This window comes from Rhineura floridana, chromosome 5 (genome assembly GCF_030035675.1).
Source record: "Rhineura floridana isolate rRhiFlo1 chromosome 5, rRhiFlo1.hap2, whole genome shotgun sequence".
NCBI classification, from domain to species: Eukaryota; Metazoa; Chordata; class Lepidosauria; order Squamata; family Rhineuridae; genus Rhineura; species Rhineura floridana.
The window spans coordinates 26,516,752-26,543,041 of NC_084484.1; the positions used below are offsets into that span (position 1 = coordinate 26,516,752).

Genomic DNA, 26,290 nt, shown 5'->3' on the forward strand with positions numbered 1-26,290 from the left:
TCCGCTAATACGGTGCCAGCAGGGCAATCAGCTGGTGGGGGGCTGGAGCTCCCCGCACTCCAGCTGATCTTACCCAAGAATAGGAAGATCAGCTGTAGAGCACTACAGCTGATCTCCTCCTCTTCTGGCACGATCAGACTCCTGCACTCGCTTGAGCTGATCGCGCCGCAGGAGAGGAAGATCAGCTGTAGTGCTCTAGACATTTCCGTAGCTGAGACAGGTGTCCCTGAAATTTTGGCACCCCAGGCAGAAGTTACTTGGTTTGCTCTTTGGCTTGGGCCAGCATGTGCCCTATCACTGGGCCCATCCCACCAACTTTAGCGTACCTATGGTGACAAACCCAGGGATGTTGCTGTGTAATGTTGCTGTGTAATGTGTGGAATGGCAGAATGAAAGAAAAGTAACACTTTAATGACAAGTACTGTTCCAGATCAAGCAATCAGCAGGGTGCTTGATTTAGGCCTATAGACTAAGCGGGGACTTTTCAGAAGTTGACTAGTTGTTTTTTCTTTCTTAAGAGTGCAGTGGGATGTGGCTGTGTAAAAAAAGCAAAACATCTCCTGCTGGCATTATCCACCTTCTTGACAACCCACTCAAAATGTCAAGTAGATGCTTGATGAGCTACTCCTCTTCTTCATCCATAATTACCGTTGATTAAATTTTTCCAAATCTACATTCCTTGTCTTTTGCTTCTCAGCATATTTTTTTAAAAATTGGGGGGAGGTTGCTTTTGTGTTTAACAGATTGCACACTGCAGCTGTCACTCTGCTAGGAGTGTGGCAGTCAGTGCCATGCTGAGTTCTTCCCGTTTTCTTCTCTTCTGCAGAATAAAGTTTGAGAGAGAGAGAGAACGGAAAGTGTTAGGACGGAGACATTGTTCGTTGCCCACAGATGCTGACACCTTTCTTTGGTCCTGCTGCTGTCTCTGGTCAAACAGGGTTTGTTGATTTATGCAAAACCTTGTTTGATCACAGGTGACAACGGAACAAAAGAAAAAGAGCTTGCGCACAATGAGTCCTGTTGTATACCAGTTTAACTCTTAAAACACACACACACACACACACACACACGCCAATTATAATCTGTCTCCAGCCCTATTCAGAGATGTAGTATGGGTGGTGAAGCCATGTGAAACTATTGACTACATTGTGAAACACTTTTGGATTTTTGCTTTTGGCAATTTAAGATTCAAATCAGCCTTGAAATATGTAACTTCAAGGTAAGCGTCAGGCCTTGAATATGGTGTGTTGCTGACATCGCCTCATCTCCACTCCATGCTGATCTCCTTGCTTAGCACAGCCTTCCCACCTCTGTCAAGATTCTGGTCTTTTCTCTTTCAAGTTCCTCCTCAAGATTCACAACATGAGCAAAGCCTGGCTCTGTTGAAATATCTGAGTTTGACCTTGCTTCAGTCTGTACTGCCCTCTGACTTTACCACACTTCTAAAGTCAGTTAGAAATCTGGAGGAAGCGAGGCTTGCCCTGCCTTTGGTCAGAGTGAGGCAGCTGGCGGGGAGTGATGCTGAGGTGATAGAGGACAGGTCTGTGTGTCTCCTAAGCTAGCTGACTAGCCTCAGGTGCAGTGGAAAATGCGATGCCCTCCTCAGTGTTGAAGTAAGAGTCAACTGTCAGTCTGATGATGGAGGCGCAACTTGTTCTTTGCCTCAAGCAGCAAAATGTCCCCTCAGTACCTAGAAGGATGATACAGAAGACTGAGTGAGCAAGTGTTAGTCATCTATATTTGTATCTATGGGCATGATCAAAAGAGCTAACTCTCAGAGAAGAGGGAAATAGCCCATTCTTCTTTATAATTACCCATGCCTGTTCAGAAAATTGACTTTTCCTGTTTTGACTAAACAAGTAAATTAGCATAGCTAAATTGTCTCCTTCTTTCCAGCAGGTGCTTGCTATTCCCTGTTTGCTCCAAGCATCAGAGATAACAAGGACAGGAGTAAAGGAAAACACTTTTTACTTGTCTGTTTGATTCTGATACCACAAAGAGGGACAGTCCCAGTGATGAACTTGTACAACAAGTGACCCTCCGTGTCAAATGTTGACGTGTATTGTGGCCTGTCAAGTGCTCGACGCTCCCCCTCCCCCGCACTCCCAGTTCTGCAATCTCAGGCAGGCAAAGGGCTCCATTTGACTTGGTGGATCATGTGGTAGAACATCAGAAGAAGAGCCCTGCTGGATCAGGCCAAGGGCCCATGTAGTCCGGCATCCTGTTCTCACGGTGGCTAATCAGATGCCTATGGGAAGCCTCACTCACGTTCTAACCCTCTTTTAAAGCCATCTAAGTGGGTGGCTATCACTACTTCTTGTGGGGTGTGAGACAAGAGTGCTGTAGAAGCAGTAGTGTAGTGGCAAACTCAGAAGTGCAGGGTCCCGTCATGATAGTCACAGCCGCATGTCTTGATCAAGTGTACTCTCCGTCGTTACAGAAGCAAAGAGCAGAAATGGGTGCCTTTGCCAATCTCTCTGCCACTGAGGAGGTCCAATCCACTTCCACTTTCTGCTACCATGGTGAAAAGACTGACCATCCAGTTAACTCAGAAGCAACCTACAAGCTATGTGCAGTATAAAGCGTTTCACGTATGTTTTGCTTGTGTGGTGCTAATCTGTTTGAGTAAACCAAATGAATTTGCAAAAACCTAAGCTAGCGTGCATGATTCTGTCTCTGTTTCATTAGTAAGTCAAAAACCTGTTACATGATATGGCAAGGGTAGAGTGAAACACAAAATCTATATTCACTTAAGGGCAGCAAAAACCTTGTCCCAGCCCCAGCAGTGAGCTATTTAGTGAGAACTCAAGTGATATCCGTATCCGTGTAGACCATCCCTCATTTCAACTCTGGTCTTGCCATTGTGCTGAGCCCAGGAAAATGGAGAGGTTACCATGCTTGCTAGCAAAGTTGAGTCACTCCGCCCCATATCTGACATAATGGCTGGGGCACAGCTAAGAAAGAAAAAGTCCCCTAAATGTTAGACCAGCCTTTCCCAACCAGTGTGCCTCCAGATGTTGTTGGACCACAACTCCCATCTTTCCTGACCATTGGCAATGCTGGCTGAGGCTGATGGGAGTTGTGGTCCAACAACATCTGGAGGCACACTGGTTGGGAAAGACTGTGTTAGATTGTGCCTAGGTTCTCAGCATCATCTGTCCCTCTGGACACTGTGGGCCCACTCTGGCTTTCTGGACAGTCCCTCTGGGAATGACTTGCACTTCTTGTGTGCATGTGTGTTTGTGTACAAGAAAGACAGATACAGAAGGGATGGACTGGCCCAGCAAGAGAGTGATACAGTGCCGTAAACTCCACTCACGTTTCACTCTCCCTCCACCCACCATTGGATCTGACTCCATACATCATCAGTTGCAGCCCCCCATTGATTTTACTCGTGAGTCAGTGGCATTTCACAGGAAAAAGTTTCCACAAGCTTGATCCAGAGCAGTATTCTTCAACCTTGGGTCCCCAGATGTTGTTGGACTACAGTTCCCATAATCCCTGACCTAAGCTGGTTAGGAATGGTGGGAGTTAGAGTCCAGCAACATCTGGGGACCCAAGGGTAAAGAACACTGATCAAGAGCATATGCCCCTTTTACCCAAATGCTGGGGAAGGGGATGTTAATTGATTTAAAAGTGGAGTGGGGACCCCACTTTTAGCCTGAGGGCTGCATTCCTTCATGGGACAACTTATAGGGCCCACTTTTCAGCAATGGGCAGCTGAAAGTGGGCAGGGCCACAGCTACATGCACACCCCATTCTTAGGCCTATACACCCTACTCACACAAATACCCCTATTCACATCCAAACACTTGGCCATTCACACTCATCACCCCCCCCTCTCCAGTGCCCATTCTGTAACGCTCTCCTTTTCAACCTTCTATCTCTCTCCTTGGTTTGCTCCCTACATTCATTTCTATCTTTCCTCCTCCACCAGTCCCATCTCCTCTTCACCATGGTGCAGCTAAGGAGGGGGGAGACTTGCAAGGTAAGTTCAAAGTTCAAGGTTCTGGTTTTGGCAAACAAAGGCCTATACATCATGGGACCAGGATATCTGAAAGATCATCTTACTCCTTATATACCCAGTCAATCGCTGTGCTCTGCAGGTGAGGGCCTCCTGCAGATACCATCTTATCAAGACATCCATTCTGCACAACAGCGGAAGCGGACCTTTAGGGTTGTGGCACCTACCCTTTGGAATTCCCTCCCCTTCAATAATATAATATTTCGGCACCTACTGAAGACCTGCCTCTTTCAACAAGTCTTTTAAGCAGTGACCTTATCCCAGTCTGCATCTGTGTTGGAATTGTTTTTTTAATATGTTCTTAAAGCTTTTTTAAAACAATGTTTTTAAAGATGTTTTGTTTTAATATATTTTAAAGATTAATGCAGATTTTCAAGATTAAACTATGCTTTATCTAAAATGGAAGCAAATGCTTCCAAACTCCTCCCTGTAGCTGCACCAGAAGAGGAAAGGGAAGCACACAAGTCGGCTCATTGCCTTTTTCTTTTTACGCTAGGCCTTTTAATCAAGTCCGTAGTTTGAATTTTATCCTAGTGCTGGTTGTTTAAGTTTATGGATTATGGAAATGTGTTATTAAATGTTGCGTGTTGTAAACTGCTTTGAAAATAAGTTTAAAAAGTAACACAAGTTTAGTACATAAATACACTGACTACAGATTGCCTACTTGTAAGAAAACACTATCCATACATTTCTCCTGTGCTTCAGGGTGTCCAGTTCTCTAGGAACTCTGACCCGCAGTGAAATACCACTGAAATGTTTTAGTGTGTCTAGACCAGGCCTGCAGGGTTTGCAACCTGTTAAGCCAAATGCAGCCAACAGCCTCATATGGTGCCTACCGGAAACTTGATATATCTACTGTTTACCTTCTGTTACCTTCTCTTGATATATCTTCTGTTTACCTTCTAAGTAAGCTTAGCAGTCATGGGATAAGAGGAGAGGTCCTCCTGTGGATCAGGAACGGGTTAAGAAATAGGAACTAGAGAGTAAGAATAAATGGACAGTTCTCCTGATGGAGAGATAGGGAAACTGAAGTCCCTCAAGGATCAGTATTGGGACCTGTGCTTTGTAACCAGTTTATAAATTGTTTATAGCTGTGAAGAAAGGCAATTTCTATTCTAGGGATCATTAGGAAAGCTATTGAAAATAAAACTGCTGATATCATAATGCTGTTGTATAAATCTATGGTGTGGCTGCATTTGGAATACTGTTACAGTTCTGGTCACCTCACCTCAAAAAGAATATTGCCAAGTTGGAAAAGGTTCAGAAAAGGGCAATCAAAATTATCAAGGGAATGGAGCAACTCCCCTATGAGGAAAGGTTGCAGCACTTGGATCTTATTAGTTTAGAGAAAAGGCAAGTAAGAAGTGACATGACAGAAGTGCATAAAATTAGGCATGACATGGTGAAAATGGATACAGAAAAGTTTTTTCTCCCTCACAGCACTAGAGCTCATGGACATCCAAGGAAGATGAATGTTGGAAGGTTCAGGACAGACAAAAGAAAGTACTTCTTCACACAGTTCATAGTTAAACTATTGAACTCACTCCCAGAGGATGCAGTGATGGCCACCAACTTGGGTGGCTTTAAACGAGGATTAGACAAGTTCATGGAGGATAAGGCTATCAGTGGCTACTAGCCATGATGGCTATGCTCTGCCTCCACAGTTGGAGGCAGTTTGCTTCTGAATATCAGTTGCTGGAATCCACAGGAGAGGAGAGTGCCCTTGCGATCAGATCCTGCTTGTGGGCTTCCCATAGGCATCTAGTTGGCCACTGTGAGAACAGAATGCTGGACTAGATGGGTCATTGGACTGATCCAGCAGGGGTGCTCTTATGCTTTTATGGTCTTAGTTTGCTGCCCACCTGGAACTGCAAAAAAGGCATAGTCAGGCCCCTGGCAGGCCACAACAGATATGACTGATGGGCTAGGTTCAGGTTGATGGGGGACACAGGATGTGGAAATCTGCTGCAGACTACACTTGGACTTTTATAGACACTTTATGCAGCTTTGAAAACAGTAAGTCTGGTTGTGGAATCCAAAATAGTTATTTATTTACTGGTGGACAGTACCAGCAACAGTGAATAAAAATGTTGGGTTTTAATGTAGCCAATAAATAAGCAGTGGTGATTGCTCACTCTGTTATTTGCACACATCCCTTTCCACTCTGCCTAGTTGTGTTGCATTGCATCAAGGGTCCTTACTATCTTCTATCGTGTAAGGAAAGACAGCATGTCATGTCATACAGCAACTAGGAACACCCTGCTGTGTTTCTCCAGTGGGTCTGGGTGGATAGATACATGCATATTCTATGTGCCAGAACTACAAAGGAAATGGTCTTAGCACAGTGCCGTGCTTCCCCAGCCAGTGACAGCTTGCTGGTACAAAGTAGTTTTATCATGGATCCACTGAAATATATAATTTTCTCCTGTTTCCCAGTTAATGAGCCAAAATCAGTAGGGAGGAGTTGGTATCAAAGACAACAGCTACAGCTCACCTGAACTGAAAGTCCTATCTAACTCTTGCAGATATAATGAGTAAACTCTCAAAATGTATTTGGCATACGCTAAATGATCTTAGTCAAGCATTTTCAGCACAAAAATAGCACTTTTAGGGGAATAAAATGCCCCTCCAAACCACTCAAATATACTTTTTCCCCAAGTTTGTTCATAAGTGTTTGCAGGCATTGTGTTCACCCTCTCTGTTTTCTTTTCAGTACCGTTTTTAATGGGTCTGTTTCCCCTTTGTGTGATCCTAGCCATCACAGCAAGGGAGACAAATGGCACATTACTCAACACTGACATGACAATAACACAAAGCCCATTCAGAATAAAGGTAGTACTTCCTGCCCTGCCTGTGAATTGGCTTTGTGATGTCCCCATGCAGCCAATCAGGGTTGGTTATGTAATGATGTCTCAAAGCCAATTCAGAGTGAGGGTTATTATCTTCACCTTGAATGGACAAGACACTTTTGCAGGTTTTTGATCCATTCTTAAAAAATAAAGCTACTTTTTTTTTACAACGTTTGAGAGGAAGGGGAAGAGCCATAACTGATAAAGCATGTGTTTTGCATGCAAAAGTTTCAATCCCTGGCATCTCCACGTATACCCGGAAAAATCTCCTAGCTGAAAGGGTGGAGAGCTGCTGCTTTTACTCAGAATATTTAGCTAGAAGGAGTAACGGTCTGACTTGACATATGTCAGCTTTCTATGTTCTTAAAAAGCATCCCTGTTTTTGCTGAGCCCTACTACATTCAGAATTGATCTGCAAGAGAGAATCGCCACATCTAGATGCCAGAAAGGCTACTGTACCTCTAAGAATTGCACAGAAGATCAATTGCTGTCAGGTGCTGCTTCTTTCATCACAGCAACACTGTAGCAGGAAAAGTTGCACCTTGCATAATTTTGGTCAACTGTGAAAGCAGTAACAGCCTTTCCCAGACTCGACTTATGGATTCTATTAAGCAAAGATTTCTGTCTTAATATATGCAGCATTTTGCATAAGTGCAAGGAGTCTACATAAATACGGTATTTGCTGTTGTAAAATGCCTTTGTTTCACTCTTCAGAAAAGATAACACAAAAGCTGTCCCAAACATCATACAAACTAAATTTTTGTCTATTAATCTTACTGTGACTACAAAACCTTTACTTCTGAACACTGTGAAGAAACAAACGTCAAACCACACTACTATACATTTATCAAATGTGTTTTTGAAAAATTGCTTTAATAGACCAGCATTCCCTCAATCAATTAAGAGCAAAATCCTATACATATCTTCTCAGAAGTCCCACTGAGTTCAGTAAGGCTTAATCTCAGGTAAGTAGATATATGATTGCAGCCTAAATAGATAAATGCTTCACTTTATTTACAAAATAAAAGGAATTTTACTTGCAATTAATGAGTAATTTTCCATGAATCAAAACAAGTATATCATCCCATTAGGATTGCAATGCATAGTACAGTAGGGGCCCCCGTTTCAGTGGCCCGCTTTGCAATGTTCCGCTAATACGGCGGCTTTCAAATAGAGTAAGGCCCCACTCATACGGTGCTTATTCCACTTTTACAGCATTTTTTGGGCGTTGGGCGCCATTTTATTGATGGAGTTCTGCTTTTCGGCAGGTTTCGCTTTTAGGTGGAGGTCTGGAACATAACCCACCATATGAGTGGGGCCCTACTGTACAGAAATCTCAGCAGCAGTCTAATGTAAGTTCAGTTTTCTGTTAGTGCAAACCTTTCGCATACATTTAAACCTTCTTTGGGGAAATTCCAACAGGAAAGATAGGCCAGGTTCACATGGGAGCTAAAATCCATATTGGATACGAAGTTTTTTCCATCGAGATAAGAGTTCCATGGTTCACACATGTCTGTCCTCCCTATCTTCCAATTCACTGTTTTCCTGGTTTGCATTCACACACATTCACGTTTATTAGCATCACTGTTTCCTTGTGGCCCCACCCCCAAATTTACATGTTAACTCCCTCCGGAACATTCCCCTCGTTAATCGAGAAGGGGAGGGGTTTTCTGTCAATTTCATGCTAAGCCAGGAGACAGTGGGGGGTGCAACTGACACAAAATTACTTTTTTCTGTTGTCAGTTTCATTTCCTCTACACATAGCTTTTTTGTGAAGAACGAACAAAATGTTTACAGTGCAGAGTGTGTATATTTTTGTGTTTGTGCGCACACAACTTCATCACCGGCAATTGTGAGATATGAGGAGCAAGCAGGGGCTCCTCCTCTGCCGCCGCCACCCTCCTGGGGCCTCCTCCTCCTGAGGGGCTGTGAGAGAAAGAAGCAGCAGCGGCAGTAACAGCACCACCAGCAACGCCTGTCTGTCGCGGCTCTCACCTTGTAGCAGCTGGCGTGTGATAGCGTCAACCTCCTGGACGAAACTGCTGCAGCAAAGGGCACCCAGCAGGGCTAGGAAGGAGGGCGATGAGGACGGCGGCATATGTCTAAGCGTAACGTACAAAAATATATGTTGAGAGAAGTAAAAATAGCAAGTAAACGAAGCGCGTCGCTGGTTTAAAGGACTGAAGAAGGGAACTTGTTCGGGGGGGGAAGTGGGGGAAAGGAAGGCTAGAGTGACTGGAAGTTTGTTCGTCAGCGTCAGGAAACACATTGACGTCCATAGACAGTGTAGGGGGCGGAGAAAGAGAGGATCTAAAATGGGGAACAACCCGTGCAACCAAAAACAGCGGAGAAAAGCAACTACACGGCAAGTGGGCACCGAAGCGGGTACAGATTTTCAAACAAATTTCTGATTTTTATCACATTGATTTAATCTGGATTTAAAGGCAATAGCAGCTGAATGCACTCGCGTTGGCAAAAACATCGTGTAAACGGTCCAAATTAAAAGGATCTGCAAAAAGCACCAGATCCACACTAAACCTCCATGTGAATGGGGCCGTCATCTTCCTAAGATCCAAGCTGAGTCCTTATAATGAAAATGAAAGAAAATTAATTGGCATTTAGTTGTGCACCTCTATGTGGATTCTTAAATATATATTTGTGACTTTAATGCATTCATTTCAACTAGAAACTTAGCTTAATTTAGGTTGTGCCGATTATGTGGTGCTTTTATAGAAGCAATGTATAGTGAAGCTAGAACTTCAAAAGGCAGAAATATAAGTCTTTTTCTCAAGCATCAAACACAATGCTATAGAGGGAGAAACATCACTAAGATCTTTTTAAACTGCCTCACCAATCATTAACCCCATGACATCATAAAATTAGTTAGAAAAACAACAGGATGTACACATACCACCATTTCACAAAGCCCTGTTATATCATTCTTCATATATGAAAACTTGTAACACAATACATTTCTCAGCCTTTTAGATGCCACAGGACTGGCTTTTTTTTAAAATCTTAAGAAAAACCCAGGTCACATGAGAAAAACTATTCCTGGGCTATTCCATACTGTCAGGGGTGGGGCAGGACAGCTGCATATCTGAACTTTCATACACACACACACTCCCAGCACATCCAAAACCCAACATGACAACAATTAAATGAAAATTAAAGAATTTCAAGCCCATTGATTTCAATAAGAGAACTAAGAGTGTGTTTGTGGGTATCCTTGCAACACAGCATAGATTCAAATAACTAAGCTTAGACAATATCCAAATCTGGTTAAAGTCAGATAGTAGTATGCATACATGAAACATCACATATGCCCTTTACAAAACACACATTACCATATTCTGCGTCTGTGTTGGAATACTTTTTAAGATTTTTTAAAGCTTTTTTTAAAAAAGATGTTTTGATTTAACATGTTTCTAAAGATGTTTTGTTTGAATATATTCTAAAGTCTGTTTTTAGGATGTTTTTGAGTGTTTTTGTTTGCCACCCTGGGCTCCTACTGGGAGGAAGGGCGGGATATAAAATTTATTATATAATAATAACCTTAACAACAACATTCTACTGTTGTATGAATCCATTGGCCAATGGGAGCCTGGAGCTTCTTATGGGCAGGTTCTTGTTGGAATCCTGGAAATTTCACTCCACCCAATCTCTTTAAAGTATCTGTCCCTCAGTGTCACAAAGATAACTTTGAATATATGGTAAGGGAAATACTGTCTCCCAAAAATAGTACTTGAACTCTCACACATATTCCACTTTGACTTCTAACCTTCCTAATCTTAAATATGTGTACTGATTCTAGTAGCATCAATTTCCAAAATAGATGTGTTCAGGATCAAGAGGTATTATGCAATAATGCCTATCAAGCTGGTAGAATTAGTCCAAGGGTAGCCAACATGGTGCCCTCCAAATGTTGGACTAAAACTCACATAATCCCTGACCGTTAGCCATGCTGGCAGGAGCTGATGGGCACTGTAGTCCAACAACATCTGGAGCGCACCACTCTAGGCTATTCTTGAGCTAACGTGACGGTTACCTAATTTAGAACCCTAAACCAAATCCGATGCACCTGAATTTATAGGTGTTCAACAATAAAGAAACATTGAGTTTCCTACATTTTGGATTATAATAAGAGTGAGTGTTGCAACCTAACCCTAAAACATATTGATACTTGGAAGTCCATTCATTTCACATGGAAAGGATCTCAGTGTTGCTGCCTTTGTCAGAAAGGGCCTCAAACCTGGTGGTAGAGCACATGCTTTGCACAACGTCCCGTCCTTGCCATTTCCAGTGAAAACAATCTGAGTGTGCGGAGCTGGGAAAAAACTGTCTCTTTCCCTGGAGATCTGCTGTCAGTCAAAGTAGCCCATTCTGAGCTAGAGGCACTTTATATTTGGCAGTGTTATATGTTCAATGAGACTTACTTCCAAGAAAGCAGGCATAGAATTGAAGCCTTAAATGGCTGCCAAGACCTGTTCTCACACAAACAGTGCAGGTGTGGTGAGGAAGGATGATTTTCTGATTTTGCTAAATTATAAACGTATGTATCCTCAGTCACGCGGCTGTTAATGGAAACTCAGTATCCCGCCAATAGACTTAATGATACAGAACACAATTACAGAATTACTAGTGAGTTCATTTTATTATACCCATCCTTGTTTAAAAAATAATAGGAGCTTTAGGGTAGTCTGCTTGCAAATAAACATTCACTAATCAAAATACAAGAGTTTTCATTGGAGGGGTGCATTTAACCATCAGGAAGTTTAGCTGTTAATTCACATTCAAGCAAGTAAGTATAGACAAACAAACTTCTACCATTTTGCTGATGCTTGTACTCAAGTCTTCCCCCATATAAATAGGTACAGAAACACAGCCTTAATATGAAAGTACTCTGTCCAGGTACAGCATATGAAAATCTGTATAGCGCTAATAAATGAATAAAAAACTAAATGATTCGTGTAAAATGTTTATACACTTTATATACACACTAAGTCACAAATTCAATTTAAAACAACCTCCATTCATAACTCTTATGATAGACTTAGTAAGCTACAGTACAAGATTCATTAAAAAAAAGAAAAAAGAAAAAACCTAGTTAGAGCTCATTTAAGCACTTACTGAAAACGGGATTGTATACAAAATTTTAGAAAACATACTTCGGAGAGAATTACTCAACACAAACTAGAAAAAGACTGTAATCAACTCTCGGGAATGACATTGTAAATATTTAATTGCAATCAATAATCTCTCACTTGCAATATAGCTAAAATATGCACAATGGAATTATTTTAGAATAAGGCATAGGACAACCAGGGTACATTCTCTCTTCTGGGACACTGGCTTTCCATTGCTATCTTATTGCTTGTCCTTATTGAAAAGTGCTCTCTCTCTGTCTCTCACTCTGTCTCTTTTTCATACTTCCTTTGAAAAAAATACATCATTTAAAAATTACCTCCCACAGAACAAAAATATGCTCTTCTATGAATATGAGATGTTAACATCTGGATAAAGTCTTGACTGATGGTTATAAAGCTCCAGAAGAATGACAATATGAATGTTTTAAGCTGCAGCCACACATTCAGCTTAAAAAGAAAGGCTCACGCGCGTGTGCACCCTCAACAATCCCAACCAGGCAAGCACTGGATCTTAAAATAATTTATTTTACTCAAATAAGAAAATTCTATTCTTTGAAGTGATAGCTTTGGCAGAGGGGGGGAGAGCTTAAAGAAAACATTCTTTGGTTAGACTGTAGCGCCCATAACTCTGAATCCAAGAATCAAGACACTGTTTCTAAGAAACTAATTTTGTCTAAGTAAATTATCAAGTTTTAATGTGCATCACTTGAAGAATCACCAAATGACTGTCATGTGAAAAGTGCCCACTGGTTTGCAACTGGACACGGACAATACTTTTAAGTCAAGAAGAACAATGTGCTTGTTATGTCTAGATCTTCTGCTGCTTAATGAGAAAAAAGCAAAACATTCAGAGTAAAAACTTGTGCTTAAACATTGACATGGCACCTTCCTATGGACATGATGCCAGCCAAAATGCCGATGTAGTTGTGGACTAATGTTTCTATGATGTTGTAGGAGGACTAACCCCCAACAGAAAACATACTGAGCCAAATTTACCCTTGTGCGTTTGAAGAAAAAGACAAAATCCCACCTGATTCTATTCAGCAGCACGACCAAGCAAATGTATAATCACTGCTCTTTTGCCTTGGGGAGAGGGGGGAACCAACAATAGACTCTTCAAAGAAGCATTAAACTTGGCCTTGAAGACCTCAAACAAGAATACATAGAGGGTGCTATACAGCCAAGTTATACAAAGAGTATATCCATTGACTTCAATAGGTCTACTCCTCTTGATTATGACTTGGATAGATATCACCCAAAGAGTTGCAAACAACACTTAATGGATCTGTGAATCTGTGGTATCACTCAAAATCCTGTTTCTGGAAGCAAACACTTTACCTCCACCCTTGGCTAGCCTGATAGTCTACTTTCAGAACATTTATACAATGCACAGTGGATATATATATTATACACAGGCACACATACACATATAAGGAGTGGTAATACAGGAATTTTCATTCAAAGACTCTACTATTGTCCCTTGAGAGAATTACATTTTACAAATACTCTCAAAGAACTTTTTAAAGAACTGTTGCTTCATGCCTTTGAAGAGATCTGCTCTTAAAGGGAGGTTCCAACTGTTCAATTGGTTTAAAAATCCAAAGATATTTGCTTTGATGGCTGCCCCTGGCTTCTCTGACCCACTGCATTTGTAATTCAGTTCAAGGAATTTGAAGAGTGAGCCTTTGGGAAACGGCAGAGAAGGCAAAGGGAATAAAATGGTACAACGAGGTCCCTGTTGTACAGTTTCTAGTATTTCTCCCAAAAAGGAAAAAATTATATAGAAGCAGGGACAAAATGTAACCTGTCAGAAATAGCTGTTCCATTCCACCGACTTTATCCAATTTAGGATCAAGATAGGCAACATCGGGACAAGAAATATCAGAAAGGTCCTCAAACTCACTACCAACGTGGCTGTGAACTGCAACATGATTTTTTTTTTCTCTCTCATCCCTTCTCCCACCCCATGGCAAGAAGGTAACACTTTCTGGGAACCAAGAAGGATGGCAAGGGACTGACCACATAATGGTTCCTTCACCATTACACAGAAAGAAGCAAAAGGCTGGAAAATGGGAGACTGGGGGAAGAAGGCTGTGGCTGTAAAGGGGAAAGGGGCCCTTTATTCTCTGGGGGGAGGGGAAACATAGGTCCAAAGTGTACAACATGCATTTTCCAGGAAAAATCTGAGAAGCCTGAGACCGAACGAGAGAGATATCTTCAGACATATATGCATGTTAGGAAGGGGGCATGTTTGTGTGTGTTGATGGGTGAGTAGGACGATGTGGACGGCACTCCAACCAGGCTTTACCTCTGGAGGTATCAACAGGTCACATATTGGGTAGAATCTGAGGCACTGCATTCTGCAACAGTTGGCACTTGAGAAGGGATTTGATCAGATAATGCAGCACATTAGATGGAAATGGCCAAAGGAGGCACTCTAGATCCATGTAAGGGGTAAAGTCATCTCCAGATCAAACTTTCACCAAAAAAGGACATTAATGATGTTCTCGAGATAGTTTAGGAAAGGGGGTGGGTGTCTTTTTAAGTAAGAAACCTATGTATAGAAGGCATTCTTTGGATGAAGAACTGAGAGGTGGATGAGCGGTCATAAAGTTATGAAGGGATGACCACAGGACAAGTGCACAGAATGTAAATGAAGAGTCAGTGTGGAAGAGGGGAGGCCTCTGTACCTTTAAGAGTTATACAGAAGACACAACAACATGGAGATTTCCTATCTATGCAGTTCTTAAAATGTGGAAGAGCCATAGGATTGCCACCCTATTGCTTGGGCAACGGCTCATCTTTAAGTGGCAGAAATTCAAGTGGTGCAGTTTTGTCTCTCCTAGCGCGATGCACCATGGAAGACTACACCCCTTCAATATCAGCCTTTCGAACATTTATTAAACTCCCCTGAAAGCAAAAATTGTGGCAACCCTAAGGAGGCCTCTGAAAGACAGGCCCTAGCCATCCAAGGTTGGGGTAATGGCATGTGCCTTTTTAAGTCTTGAGTGTGGGGCTGGTGCCCAGGCTGCGCTTGTCCCTCTTGCGTGTACCTCGGCCCCCGCCTCACTCTTACTCCCTGCAGAAGACGTACTCGGTGTAGCTGGTCCAGATCTTGTCGTCGGCAGGGCCGCCCTGCTCCGGGGCGAAGGCGCAAGTGCCTGTGGATGAGCAGGCGGCCATGCGGAAGCCGGCCTCGCTGAGCCGGTCGAAGGCCTGCTCGAGGAAGTTGAACTTGAGATAGTAACGGGCCGTGTAACGCTCTGGGGGTCTGTCCGGGTCGCGGCTCTCGTTGAGTGTCTCGCCGAAGACTTCCTTGGCTAGCGCCGTCTTGCCGCACACCGTGATGCGCGCCACGCGGCGGAATTTGGCGTCCGCCTGCGCGTCCCGCCCGATGGTGTAAGAGCCGCGGTAGCCGATGGTGATGTAGCCCGAGCGCCGCCCGGCTACCACCCCGCCGGCATCTAGGGAGAGCGACGGCGCCAGGAGGGGACCCCCTGATGGGCTGCGGCTGGACGTGGGCGAGGCCGACAGAGCCGGGCCACCGGCCTCGGGCAGGTCCGCCTCCAGGTAGCCCAGCCCCGCCGGTGGCTCGTCGGCGCACACGGAGGCGTCGCGCAAGAGCCCGCAGAAGCGCGCCGTCGCAGCTGATGCGCCGGCGGCCGCCAGGCGGCGCGCCAGGTCCGGCAGCTGAAAGTACTCGGCTTCCCTCTGTAGGCGGCTCCGTTCGGGGAAGCGCTCAGGCAATACCAGTTCCTGGTCGCGCAGGTAATCCAGGATATAGCGGAAGAGGAAGCCGTCGCGGTCCAAGAAGAAGCGGCCCTTAGAGTCGCGGGGCAGCTCGGCCGCCTCCTGCTGCGAGAACATGCGCCAGAGCAGCGAGCCCCGCACCGAGAGCACCGTGCCCCGGCGCGTCACGTACACCTGCCCGCCTACGTTCAGCTCCACGATCTCTGGGAATCCCTCGCCGCTGCCGGTCACCGACGCCGCTAGCTCTTGCTGCTGCGATCGCGCCCCGCTCCTCAAGGCGCTGTTGCTGCCCCCGCCGCCCCCGTTGGGGAGTCCCCGACCGCTGTCCGCTAAGGCCATGCCAATACCCGAGCGAGCCCTTCCTCTGCGGCCGCGCCCTTGTCTTCGCCAGGCTGGGACGATCCCGTCTCTTCTCCGCTGGGTCTGCCCCTTCTTTTGAACTTGAACTGTTCCCCCCCCCAGCTCCAAAGGGCAGCTTCTGCTGCGGGTCTCCCTAGGCGTGATTCGTCTCCGTCTTTGCGGCGCGCCTTCCCTGGCTGCTTTCTGTCGGTGCCCGATCCTCTCCTTGGGTTCCTCAGTGGAGGAAAGCGCCGGTCCCCTGGTCTCACGGCTGCGATGCGCTGGCGGCAAGCGGGGCTGTTTATGTACAGCCGCTGCAACCTCGCAGGAGGCGTGGGGAGGTGGCGGTGGCTGGGAGGGAAGCAGACGGCGCGGGGGGGGAGCGGGTTGACATTGACGTGAGGTTCTTCCTCCCTCTTCTCTTCCTTCCCCAATTGCAAAGGAGCCCGGGCGCAGAGCTCCCACCCCCTTTCCTGTCTTTTATTTATTTATTTGGCGGAGAGAGAGAAATCAAACTCTGGCCAAAACCTACTAAAAAGGCCACCGTCACAGAGACTGCCAAGCAATTGTTCAACGGCGTGCAACCCATCCAGTGATACTAGGCTCGCTCCCTCCTTGCCTTGAACGGAGGGGGAGAAGGTTGCTATCGCTCTGCAAAACATGAAGCTGCCATTCTCCACACATGTATTCTCTGGAGCGGTTCTACTGACACCCGCGGGAGTCCAGCAGCAGCGGTGGAAGCGCTGCTAGAGTGATTTTTAAAGCTGTACCCCCCCCAAGATTAATTGAAAGTAAGCCCTATTGAGTTAAGAGGGGGGATTTACTTTACCTGACCCAAAAGGTGAACAGATAATGGTTGCTGCTGTCCACTTTCTCTGGAGTAGTCTCCACTCCTATGAATTTCAGTGAATATGGTGACTTGTAAATGCAGGTGCAAATCAGCTGCATTTACTTTTGAGTGTATTTTAAACCAGACTATTGAGGTTAGAGAAGAGCCTGGTGTGAGCTGTGGAAAGTCACCTGCGCTGCTGCAAAATTAACTTAAGATGGACTAGCCCATTGGCAGGGAATGCTGTGAGGTATGCTGGCTGGCTTCAGTTGCATGCCCTGGGCCTGGGCTACTACAAGAATGAATAGGGTAAAGATTTGAGGAACTATATAGGAGTGAAGGAGTGGTGGTGATGCAAAATTGGCAATGGGTCTTTAGGTTCCCATCCTTTGGAGACTGCCAGTTGAAGTCAGCAGGGCTGCCTCAGAATATATGGATTTACTCAGGGAAAGAGTGTAACTATCCACCCAAGGCAAGGTGCTGGTGCAGAGATGCTACCAGGCACTAAACTGCTGCAACTTTGCCTCCAAGCTGGCTTCCCTAGAGCAGTTCCACTAATGTGAATGATGTTATTGAAACCACTGTGGGTTTTGCAAACAGCAGCCTCTCTCAGTTTGGGAATGCAAAAAATAGATTTTGTATGTCTTCCTGACCTCTGGGCAGACTTCCTCTTTTTTAATGTTGGTCTTGCAAAAATTAATCTTCCACACATCCCTCATCTGTTTTTTTCCTGCTCCTTTTCTAATAAAAGGATTTTTCATAGTTTCTCAAGGGAAATGAAAGACCCACATTTCATGCTAAGCTTTTACACATACCAGTCATTTCCATAGGTTTCTAAAACTCTTCTGATTCCAATTTGATCCTTGACAAAGATTGTTCTAGATATTTTTTAAATTACTATGTTTCCCATGTACCCACAACCTATGACCCTCCCTCCACTTTAATTAGTGAAATATATATCACTAGACTTCAAAGACTATACTGTCATTTTCTGTACTAAATTCTACATGTATCTTCACTGTGGGATTATCTGCAAAAATATGCATGTTATACTGTGATTCTTTACTTACCTTCTGGGGCTCGCTTAACATTGCAGTCATAGCATTGCAGAGCTACCAGCCCTGAGTTCAATGGGACTTACTCCTCCATAACATTATATATAAGGTTGCAGCCTTAAGCATTTTATTTCAACTATCCTATACAGGAAGTGATGGTGTATTCTCACTTCCAGTATAAGAGTTTGCAGTCTTCATAAATGCAATTAGAGGCTTTGTTTTCATAGAGCTACTTTTGCAGGCCTCTCCTCTGATTTTTTTTTAAAGTATCATAAATGGTATGGATTTGTGTCTGTGCACTTCAGTCTGATCCAAGCATGGCATTGGTGGTCTTAGAGCTAGCTAACACACAGCCCAGGCTGCTCATGTGAGGCAGAGGAGGAAGTTTGCGAACTGTTCCTTGCCACACATAGAACCATTGGTGCAAACCACAACTTACACAAATAAGTGCTTGTCTGAATAAGCCCCAGTCACATTATCCATCTACTGTGGAAAAAAAAGATAGACAGATCTCAGGAAAGGAACCATTTCCCATAGGCTCCTTTTCATGTTTACTAAAGCCTCTGTGCAAGCGCTTGGGTGAATCAGCCCCTGTGGGAGAAGGTGCATGAGCCTAACACATACACCCAGCCAACACTGGATGTACCATACACACACTAGCAACTAAATGGACTCCTGTCCAAAGGCTGATAGTTTTTAAACAAGTGGAACCTATAGACAAAGAGTTGAGGTCTGGAGTGCTCCTATTAGGGGGACAAGCATTTAACTTTTCTTAAACACCCAGCTGATGCCCATCCCACACTGGCTGGTGCTGCGCACATGATTGCAGCCAGCTAGCAAGCTTGTCCCTGCCTTCCCCATGCACCTGCCACCCTGCCCTCTCCCAGCCAGGTTTTGTATTGTTTCTCTTATCAACAGTCAGATTCCCATGGTTACTGGGTATACTCTGTCCCCATGAGCTGTTTTACAGATTTCACTCTTCCTGTTTTTCCTAAATACTTTATTTCTACACTTGTCACTGTCACCCTGAATCTGCTGGTACCTCCTTGTGCGTGGCTCTTGTCATTTTGGCCAAGTCAGGGCACACAGAGAATGGCACTGGAATTCAGAATATAATGGGCTTAGCTACTCACCCTGGTTCTGGGGCCTGCCCATACTTGGACAAGATGGTACACCCATGTGTTTCTTGTATAGAAGCCGCCTGGACTGGTAGCTTAATCTTACATCAACACTGTCAATGGGATTGTGTCTTACAGAGTAACAGGCTAGTTTTGGGGTTATAGGACAAGCTGTAGCATACCTAGCTCTGATTTTTAACAGAGCGCAAAGGCTGTGTTGCCTAAGGCAATGGCCACACTCTGCTTTAATAGTGGGGCCAGCCCTGCCTGCTTCTGTGCCTTCAGCAGTAGCCTAATACTCAAATGGAAGCTTTTCCTGGCATTAATACTGGGCATTAATTACTGACATTAATACTGGACAAAGTTTCACCTGCCAAATTTCTGAGTCTTTTGTTTTCATTTTATATTGTTGGAACCTGCCGTAGAACCTTATGGTGAAGGGCAGATAAGAACTCCAATGAAGAAGAAGAAGTATGAACTGGGAGTCATCTCCATTGAATTCAATGGTGCTTACTTCTGAGTAGGCATGGATGGGATTGTGCTGGCAGGTTACTTATAGAGAGATGTTCAAAAATCCTTTGAGAAATTTTGCACAGGAGGAAAAAAAACCTGACAACCCCACTAACAACATTCTGCTCAGGTAGCAGATGAAATGCTATAAAGGACACTCTTGGCTGGTAATAGGAAAAATAAAAATAAGACCATAAAAATTAATTGAGCTATATTTATGCAGTTAATATGGGCAGGAGAGTATTGAAAAATAAGCTTATCAATTAATTAACCAATCCCATAGCATTAATTAATTAGAGTGTGGGAGCTGCTTTTCCAATGTAACAAAAAGAATTTAAAAACAAACCCATAAAACAGCAGAATAAAATAACTAAGACTGCAATCCTATACACACTTCTGTGGAGGCCAATTCTGAATCCACACAGCCTCCCACAGTGAGGACATAGGTTTCCAGATGACCTTATCTTGGAAGACAATCTTACTCCGCCAGGAGTGATCACCAATGAATGAATATACACACTTCTAAAGCATGCATAAGATTGCACTGTAAGAGATGTAAAACACAGCAGGGTTTTTTTTTAAAAAAAAAACTGCATGGAATGCAATCCTGTGCACGCTTACATAGATGCAAGTCCCACTGAGGTCAACAGAGCTTGCTCTCAGGTAAGTGAGTATGGAATTGCAGGCTTAGGCTACAATCCTAAACACACTTCCAAGGGAGTAAGCTCCTTTAAGAACAGCGGGACTTAGTTCTGAGTAAATATGTATTGGATTGCTCTGTTAGTAAAACAAAAGAATACAATCAGTATATATAAGAGGCAAGCAAGCACTTCCTCATCAGTGAACAATAAAACCAATTTAAAAGCCCGGAGTGGGGGAATCTTGCCCTTGTGCTTCAGACTAGGGATGGGTGAGGAATTTGATTCAGTTCACATCTCGAGCCAAATCTATCAAATTCGCACTTTATGAAACAGTACAAGAACCGAAACACAGCCATCCTTCAAAATGTGAACTTATTCAAATGTTGTGATGCAATTTGCCAACCAAACAAGGTGCACAAAAAATGCATATATTAGAGGAAAGTGTGCATAAGAATGAATATATGAGTGAAAATAAAATACAAAAACACATTAGATGAGAAGAAACTGCTTGAAAAAAATGTGTGTGTTATTCCAAAATGTGTTTATTAGGAGAAATTCACACTAAAATGCTGGAGAATTTTCATGAGGATTTAAAAAAAAATTGCAAATTGCTGCAGAAAAGTGAACTGAATTTAAGACTGGAAAAATGAGAAACTGAGAGAACCAAAATTGACAGAGCTTTCCATCCCTACTTCAGACTTAAATGTAAGGAGTTGACTTTTGCTGGTAAGAGAGTCCCAGAAGCAGGTGAAGAGGCCCTTTCCAAGCTGACACTCCTCCAGTTAAGGCAGACGTCAACAGCCTCTGATGCAGATCTCAGTTCTTAAGCAGGTGAGCATAAGTGGCAGCTCAGGTATCCCAGACCCAAGAATAAGTATTTGAAGCTGCTCAGAAATAGCCATTGGGGCTATTTCAATGTTGGAGGTAGTGATGCTGGGGAAGAAGTACAGGATCCCATTTAGCAGAATGAGCAGGAAGGTCTCTAAATGCAGAATTTTGATGTAAGTGAGGTACGCACATTACCATCTAAAGTGGTCCATGTGTGTTCCCATAAGACCATTAAGTCCAGAGTCTAAGATTACCCAACTGTATCACTGAACATTGACAACGTATGTTTCCAGCCAATAATCTAACCCAGGGGTGGAGATTCCTGTGGCCCTTCAGATGTTGCTGGACTCCCAATCACCCAGCCAGTGTGGCTAATGGTCAGAAAGTATGGAAGTTGGAGTCCAGAAACATCTACAAAGCCACAGGTTCTCCACTCCTGATCTAAACACTACATTCTGCATTAACTAAAGCATCCAAGTAGTCTTCAAAGGAAGTCCCATGTACAACACATCGCAGCAATCTAGTCAATGAATTAAAATTAACTATGGATATATCTCTTAGTGTTCCTGCTCTCATTTACATAGAATACTTACCTTAGGGGCATACAATATCCCTTTGTGGATTTTTGCAAAATTGTAAAACGTTGTCTTCCCTCAAAATGCTGTTGTTTCCTAGGCAAAGCATCTGAGGAATTTTAAGTCTTATTATTCAAAAATGGCTCTTAATTCATAATGTGAATCCTAAGGCTCAGGATATGATCAGTCATATAAATTTGTCATCATTTTTGTAGATGAACCTCTGTAGGTTGAACACATGCAAACCTTGGAAGCAAACCATGGCATTAAAAAAAACCCCAATAATGTGTGTGTGTTTAAAAAGCAAGCTTATTACATCACACATTAATAAGCATCTGTGGGTCATTTTTCCATTTTGTACCGCTTCCTCCCACAAGAAATCCAAAATTAAGCTGAGTTCTGCCAAAGGACAGAATGGACAAAAGATGATAAAATATCATCACTGTTCATTGGCCATGCTGGCTGTTGTTGATGATGTGAATTACGGTCTAACACCACCAGAGGGCCCCAGAACCCTCCTAACCCTGCAGTAGATGAAGCGGAATATGTGCAAAGCATTTGTGTCACCTTGCAATGGGTCTTAAATGTGGCTGAGTTATGCCTTTGGGAAGGGTGGATGGGAATAAAGCATGAGAAGAAATGGCAAAAAATAGAAGCAGGCAACAAGTTAATGCAGAAGCCCCACAGGAAAAAATAGTTCACAAGAAAATGGACATTTTGTGAGGTTCAGTGGCACAGTCAATAAAGGTACTTTGGGTAAAAAAAAATAGGCTAGTAAAAGAGACAGCCAAACAAACTGCTGTATGGGATGCAAAAAAAGGAAGGGAGGAAATATGCAATTGTCATAGGGTTACATTTTAAAAGAGAGCTCACCAATCAATTGTCCTTTGTTGTTTTTGTAAGCCTTGGTTTTCTCACATCACTTTTCCAATATAGCAATACATTTTTCAAGGGGGGATAAGGGAGGAGACAAAGGACACAGTATGTTTGAAATCCAGGAGTCTGGTGTGCATTGCAAACATCTAACTGTGCTCCAGCCTTTTGATCTACAGTGAAAGCAGGGGCAGTGGAAGATCTAGCGGATGGCAACTTATTAGCAACCAGCAAAATTCTGCACAGGTTTTACAACTGTTGAAAAATAAAGGAAGAAAAAAAGGAGATACTGCTTCTCCATATTTCATTATAACTAAAATATTAAGCACCCGATCATGCAAAGTGACATTCAATTGCATTTTCCTTTTGCACAATCTTGTGGATTCTTCACACTAGATTTCTACTCCTTATTCTGGCAAATAAAGTTGAAATTAATAGAAGGAATGAAATTGTCAAGATTCAAGTTTGCCTTACTCAGATTTGCTTGCAAAAAGGGAAAAATGGAATGGATCCCCAAATTATGGCAATTGTGGGCATTACATATTTTAGGGGGGGGAGTCATAAAATAATTTAGGAAAATGACATTTAACACAGTCTTAATAATAATAATTAATTAGCAAGAATTAAGATTTAAAAAAATATATATCTCAAAGTCAAATTTGAAAGGCAAAACAATTTCAAAGTCCATTTTGAATTCTGATGTTTTTCATATCAAAGTTTTTCAAAATATAGACTAGATTCCATACAATCAAATAGGACAAATAACATTTATCATTTACCTCACCCCTGATATGTTGATGGATTTTGAATATGTGTAACAGTTCATCTCAGTTCTGATCACAAAGATAAAGCAAGATCCTAGTACAGTCTAGATTAGCAGAAAAGAAACTGCTTTAAAATCTCAATTTTTAAATATTTACAAAAATAGTAATTTGAGATCAATGATATAGAATGATTTTTCTATACACAAAGTCATAGAGTCAAAGGTAGGTTGCTTCTGTGAAGAAGTATTTTAGAGAGTGATGGAAGTGTCTCTGCCTTTAGAAGGCAGACCACACCATGCATCTTCTTTCTTCAACAAGTGGTACCAAGGCTTAAGCCAGTCTTGGCCATTCCAGCTAGGTTCTAAAAGCCAAATTATACATTATGCTTAATACATAGTTGATTCCTTTTAAAACGTCAAATCGTGGACCAGGACCACAGTGATGGAAAAAGTTTTAATCACTTCCCTTAACAGTGATCCCTATGAAAAACCCCTCCCTGAAATGCCTATTTAACATGGAAAGGAAGTTATTATTGGCACCAACTGACCAGGGGGAGAGATACAGTGGCTCTTAGTCTATGGATTCTTTATTGGTCCAGGCCCTAGACAGTGTTACTGTTGGGACAGGACTTTGGGGTAGACATCCAGGGTCCCACTCAACAGAATGAGCAGAAGGACCCCCAAATGCAGTAGTTCTGTCTTATCACATTTTGAAGTAAATGAAATAATACACATTGCCATCTAAAGAGTGGAGCTCATAAGACCATATGGTGTAAGTTGAAGTAATACATTTTACCATCTAAAGAACTGTGTCCCATAAGACCATTAAGTCCAGAGTCTAAAATTAGTAAGTGCACTACTGGCCCTAGAAATTGTGTTAGCCTTTCCAAACTCTGGAACAAGCCATAATGACCACATTCGAATAATTGCCACTTCAAGTTTCATCATAGCCATTGCATAAATACCTCTGTGAAAGAAGGGAGATCCATCCACTATGCTTGCCCTAGCACCTCCCACATTAATCCCAATCATCTTAATCAGGTCAAAACAGTCATGCATTCAAATGAAGTACAGCTCCCCTGGCTGTACATTTCCAGAATATCCTTTAGAGTGCTACAAACTGCCCATCTCTGTATTCAGAAAACTAATTTATATTTTCAACAAATCTTTCCCCAGGGAAGGAGTTATACAGGGACACGTAACTTTTCCACACAGCTGGAAATCTTGCCTGATCAGGGTTCACAAAAATATCTATCTACTGCAGCTGGGTGTGAGAAGCTGCTTACAGGCCTTCTGCTTCAGCCCTATGTAGGTGTTATTCATGTGTGACAATGTTGGAGGGTATGCATGCTGACTCTGCCCCCTCCATCTCTGACCTTGTGTTTAGCAGCAAAGGGGGCTTATAAACATGTTTGTGTGAGCATGTTTCCAAGGCAGCTTCCCCATGATTGGGAACCCAGATCTCACAGGGTTCCCAGTCACGAGCATGCCTATAAACATGGTCAAGCGAATACATGTACCCCTCCCCCAGATTGTCAGGGTGGTGGAAGAGGGAGTGGTGCGTACAGCCCCATGCCTTCAATATGGTGAAAGATTAATAATTTCTGAATAGGGCTATAGAGTGTCTGGGAGGAGGGGGAGGAGGAATACCTCCTTTTCCTTACACCTTTAAGAATTATTTCCATGAACTCAACAGCATGCTAAGTATTTCATAAGAAGATCCCTGCTCACCTAATCCAGCATCCTGTTCTCATAGTGGCCATCTCCAATCCATCAATGCACATGCAAAACCTAATACAGTCAGACTCTTATCTAATTGGAACCTTATTTGCAGCCCCCAAGTTGGATGTAGTTTGTCTTCATACTCATTTGGCCTAGGAAAACCTTTCCTGTCTCCTTTCACAGCAGAACCCATGCTCCTGTGTATGCAGAAAGATAACTGCATTCATGTCTGTAAGCTGCTGAGAAATGATTTTAGGATCTAAGGGTTTTCTATCCTTATTTTAATTCAGCTAACCATTCTCCTACCATTTCTGAATCTTTAATAAATCTCTTAAATTAGAAACCTAGAGAAGAATCACAAGGCTTTAGTTGGAAGATCTTATCTCAGTTGCTAGAGAGGAAAGCTAACTTGGGTCTTTTTCTTTCCTCTCTATATACTTGTAAGTTTGGATTGTCCATATGTTCAGACCAAGGTATAAAAAACACAAAAGGTGTCTTTCAGTGATCCTACCTCACAAAAGAGGCAAAAGCTAGAGAGCCTGTTTGTAGCCTTCCACCATGCTCACCAGTATACGTAAATAACATGCTTTCATTTATTTTATCATACTTGTAAAGTTCCATTTTCTGCCAAAAGGCACTCAAAATGGCACATGCTCTGTAAAAAAAGAAAACCACCAAACATAAAGTCAATCCGATAGCTAAATGTAAATGGACTGCCTCCAAGTCGATCCCGACTTATGGCGACCCTATGAATAGCGTTTTCATGGTAAGCGGTATTCAGTGGTGGTTTTACCATTGCCTTCCTCTGAGGCTGAGAGGCAGTGACTGGCCCAAGGTCACCCAGTGAGCTTCATGGCTGTGTGGGGATTCGAACCCTGGTCTCCCAGGTTGTAGTCCAGCCGTAGTCAGTCCGATAGCTAAATGTAAAAACCCATAAAAGCAATAAGCAGATATCAAAACAAAGAACAAGCAGCACATTGCCAATAACAGGTTTCAAAATTTTTCCTGGGAAAAAAATTCAAGCAATGTTGGAAGCTAAAAAAATGATGGGGGGAGCAGGGTCTCGGGGGTCTTACACTCCTTTCTGTTTTGGGAGGCATGTCCCAGCAAGATCCCTAAGTCTCCAGTGTCCTATGAGCCAATCCGCATGAAATGCCAGTGTGTTTGTCTGACCCAGAGCTTGGGGCTTCATACAAACACTGCTGTGAACTTCCAGCTTGCCATTTTGGAATGAATAACAAACACCTGAAAGCAAACACCAAGTATT

At 43.1% G+C, this 26,290-nt stretch overlaps 1 protein-coding gene and 1 long non-coding RNA gene across 2 annotated transcripts; both read right to left on the minus strand.

The window, feature by feature from the left end:
- Positions 1 to 212: 212 nt before the first annotated feature.
- Positions 213 to 8,965, minus strand: LOC133385785 (uncharacterized). Its single transcript, XR_009762954.1, has 3 exons — positions 8,869 to 8,965; positions 7,333 to 7,477; positions 213 to 1,690 (listed from the first exon to the last, which is right to left on the minus strand). It is a non-coding gene; the product is annotated as an uncharacterized LOC133385785 (long non-coding RNA).
- A 2,543-nt stretch (positions 8,966 to 11,508) lies between these two features.
- Positions 11,509 to 16,482, minus strand: KCTD12 (potassium channel tetramerization domain containing 12). Its single transcript, XM_061630024.1, has one exon. It carries the CDS (start codon positions 16,107 to 16,109, stop codon positions 15,093 to 15,095), a length of 1,017 nt encoding a protein of 338 aa, XP_061486008.1. The 5' UTR covers positions 16,110 to 16,482; the 3' UTR covers positions 11,509 to 15,092.
- Positions 16,483 to 26,290: the final 9,808 nt, after the last annotated feature.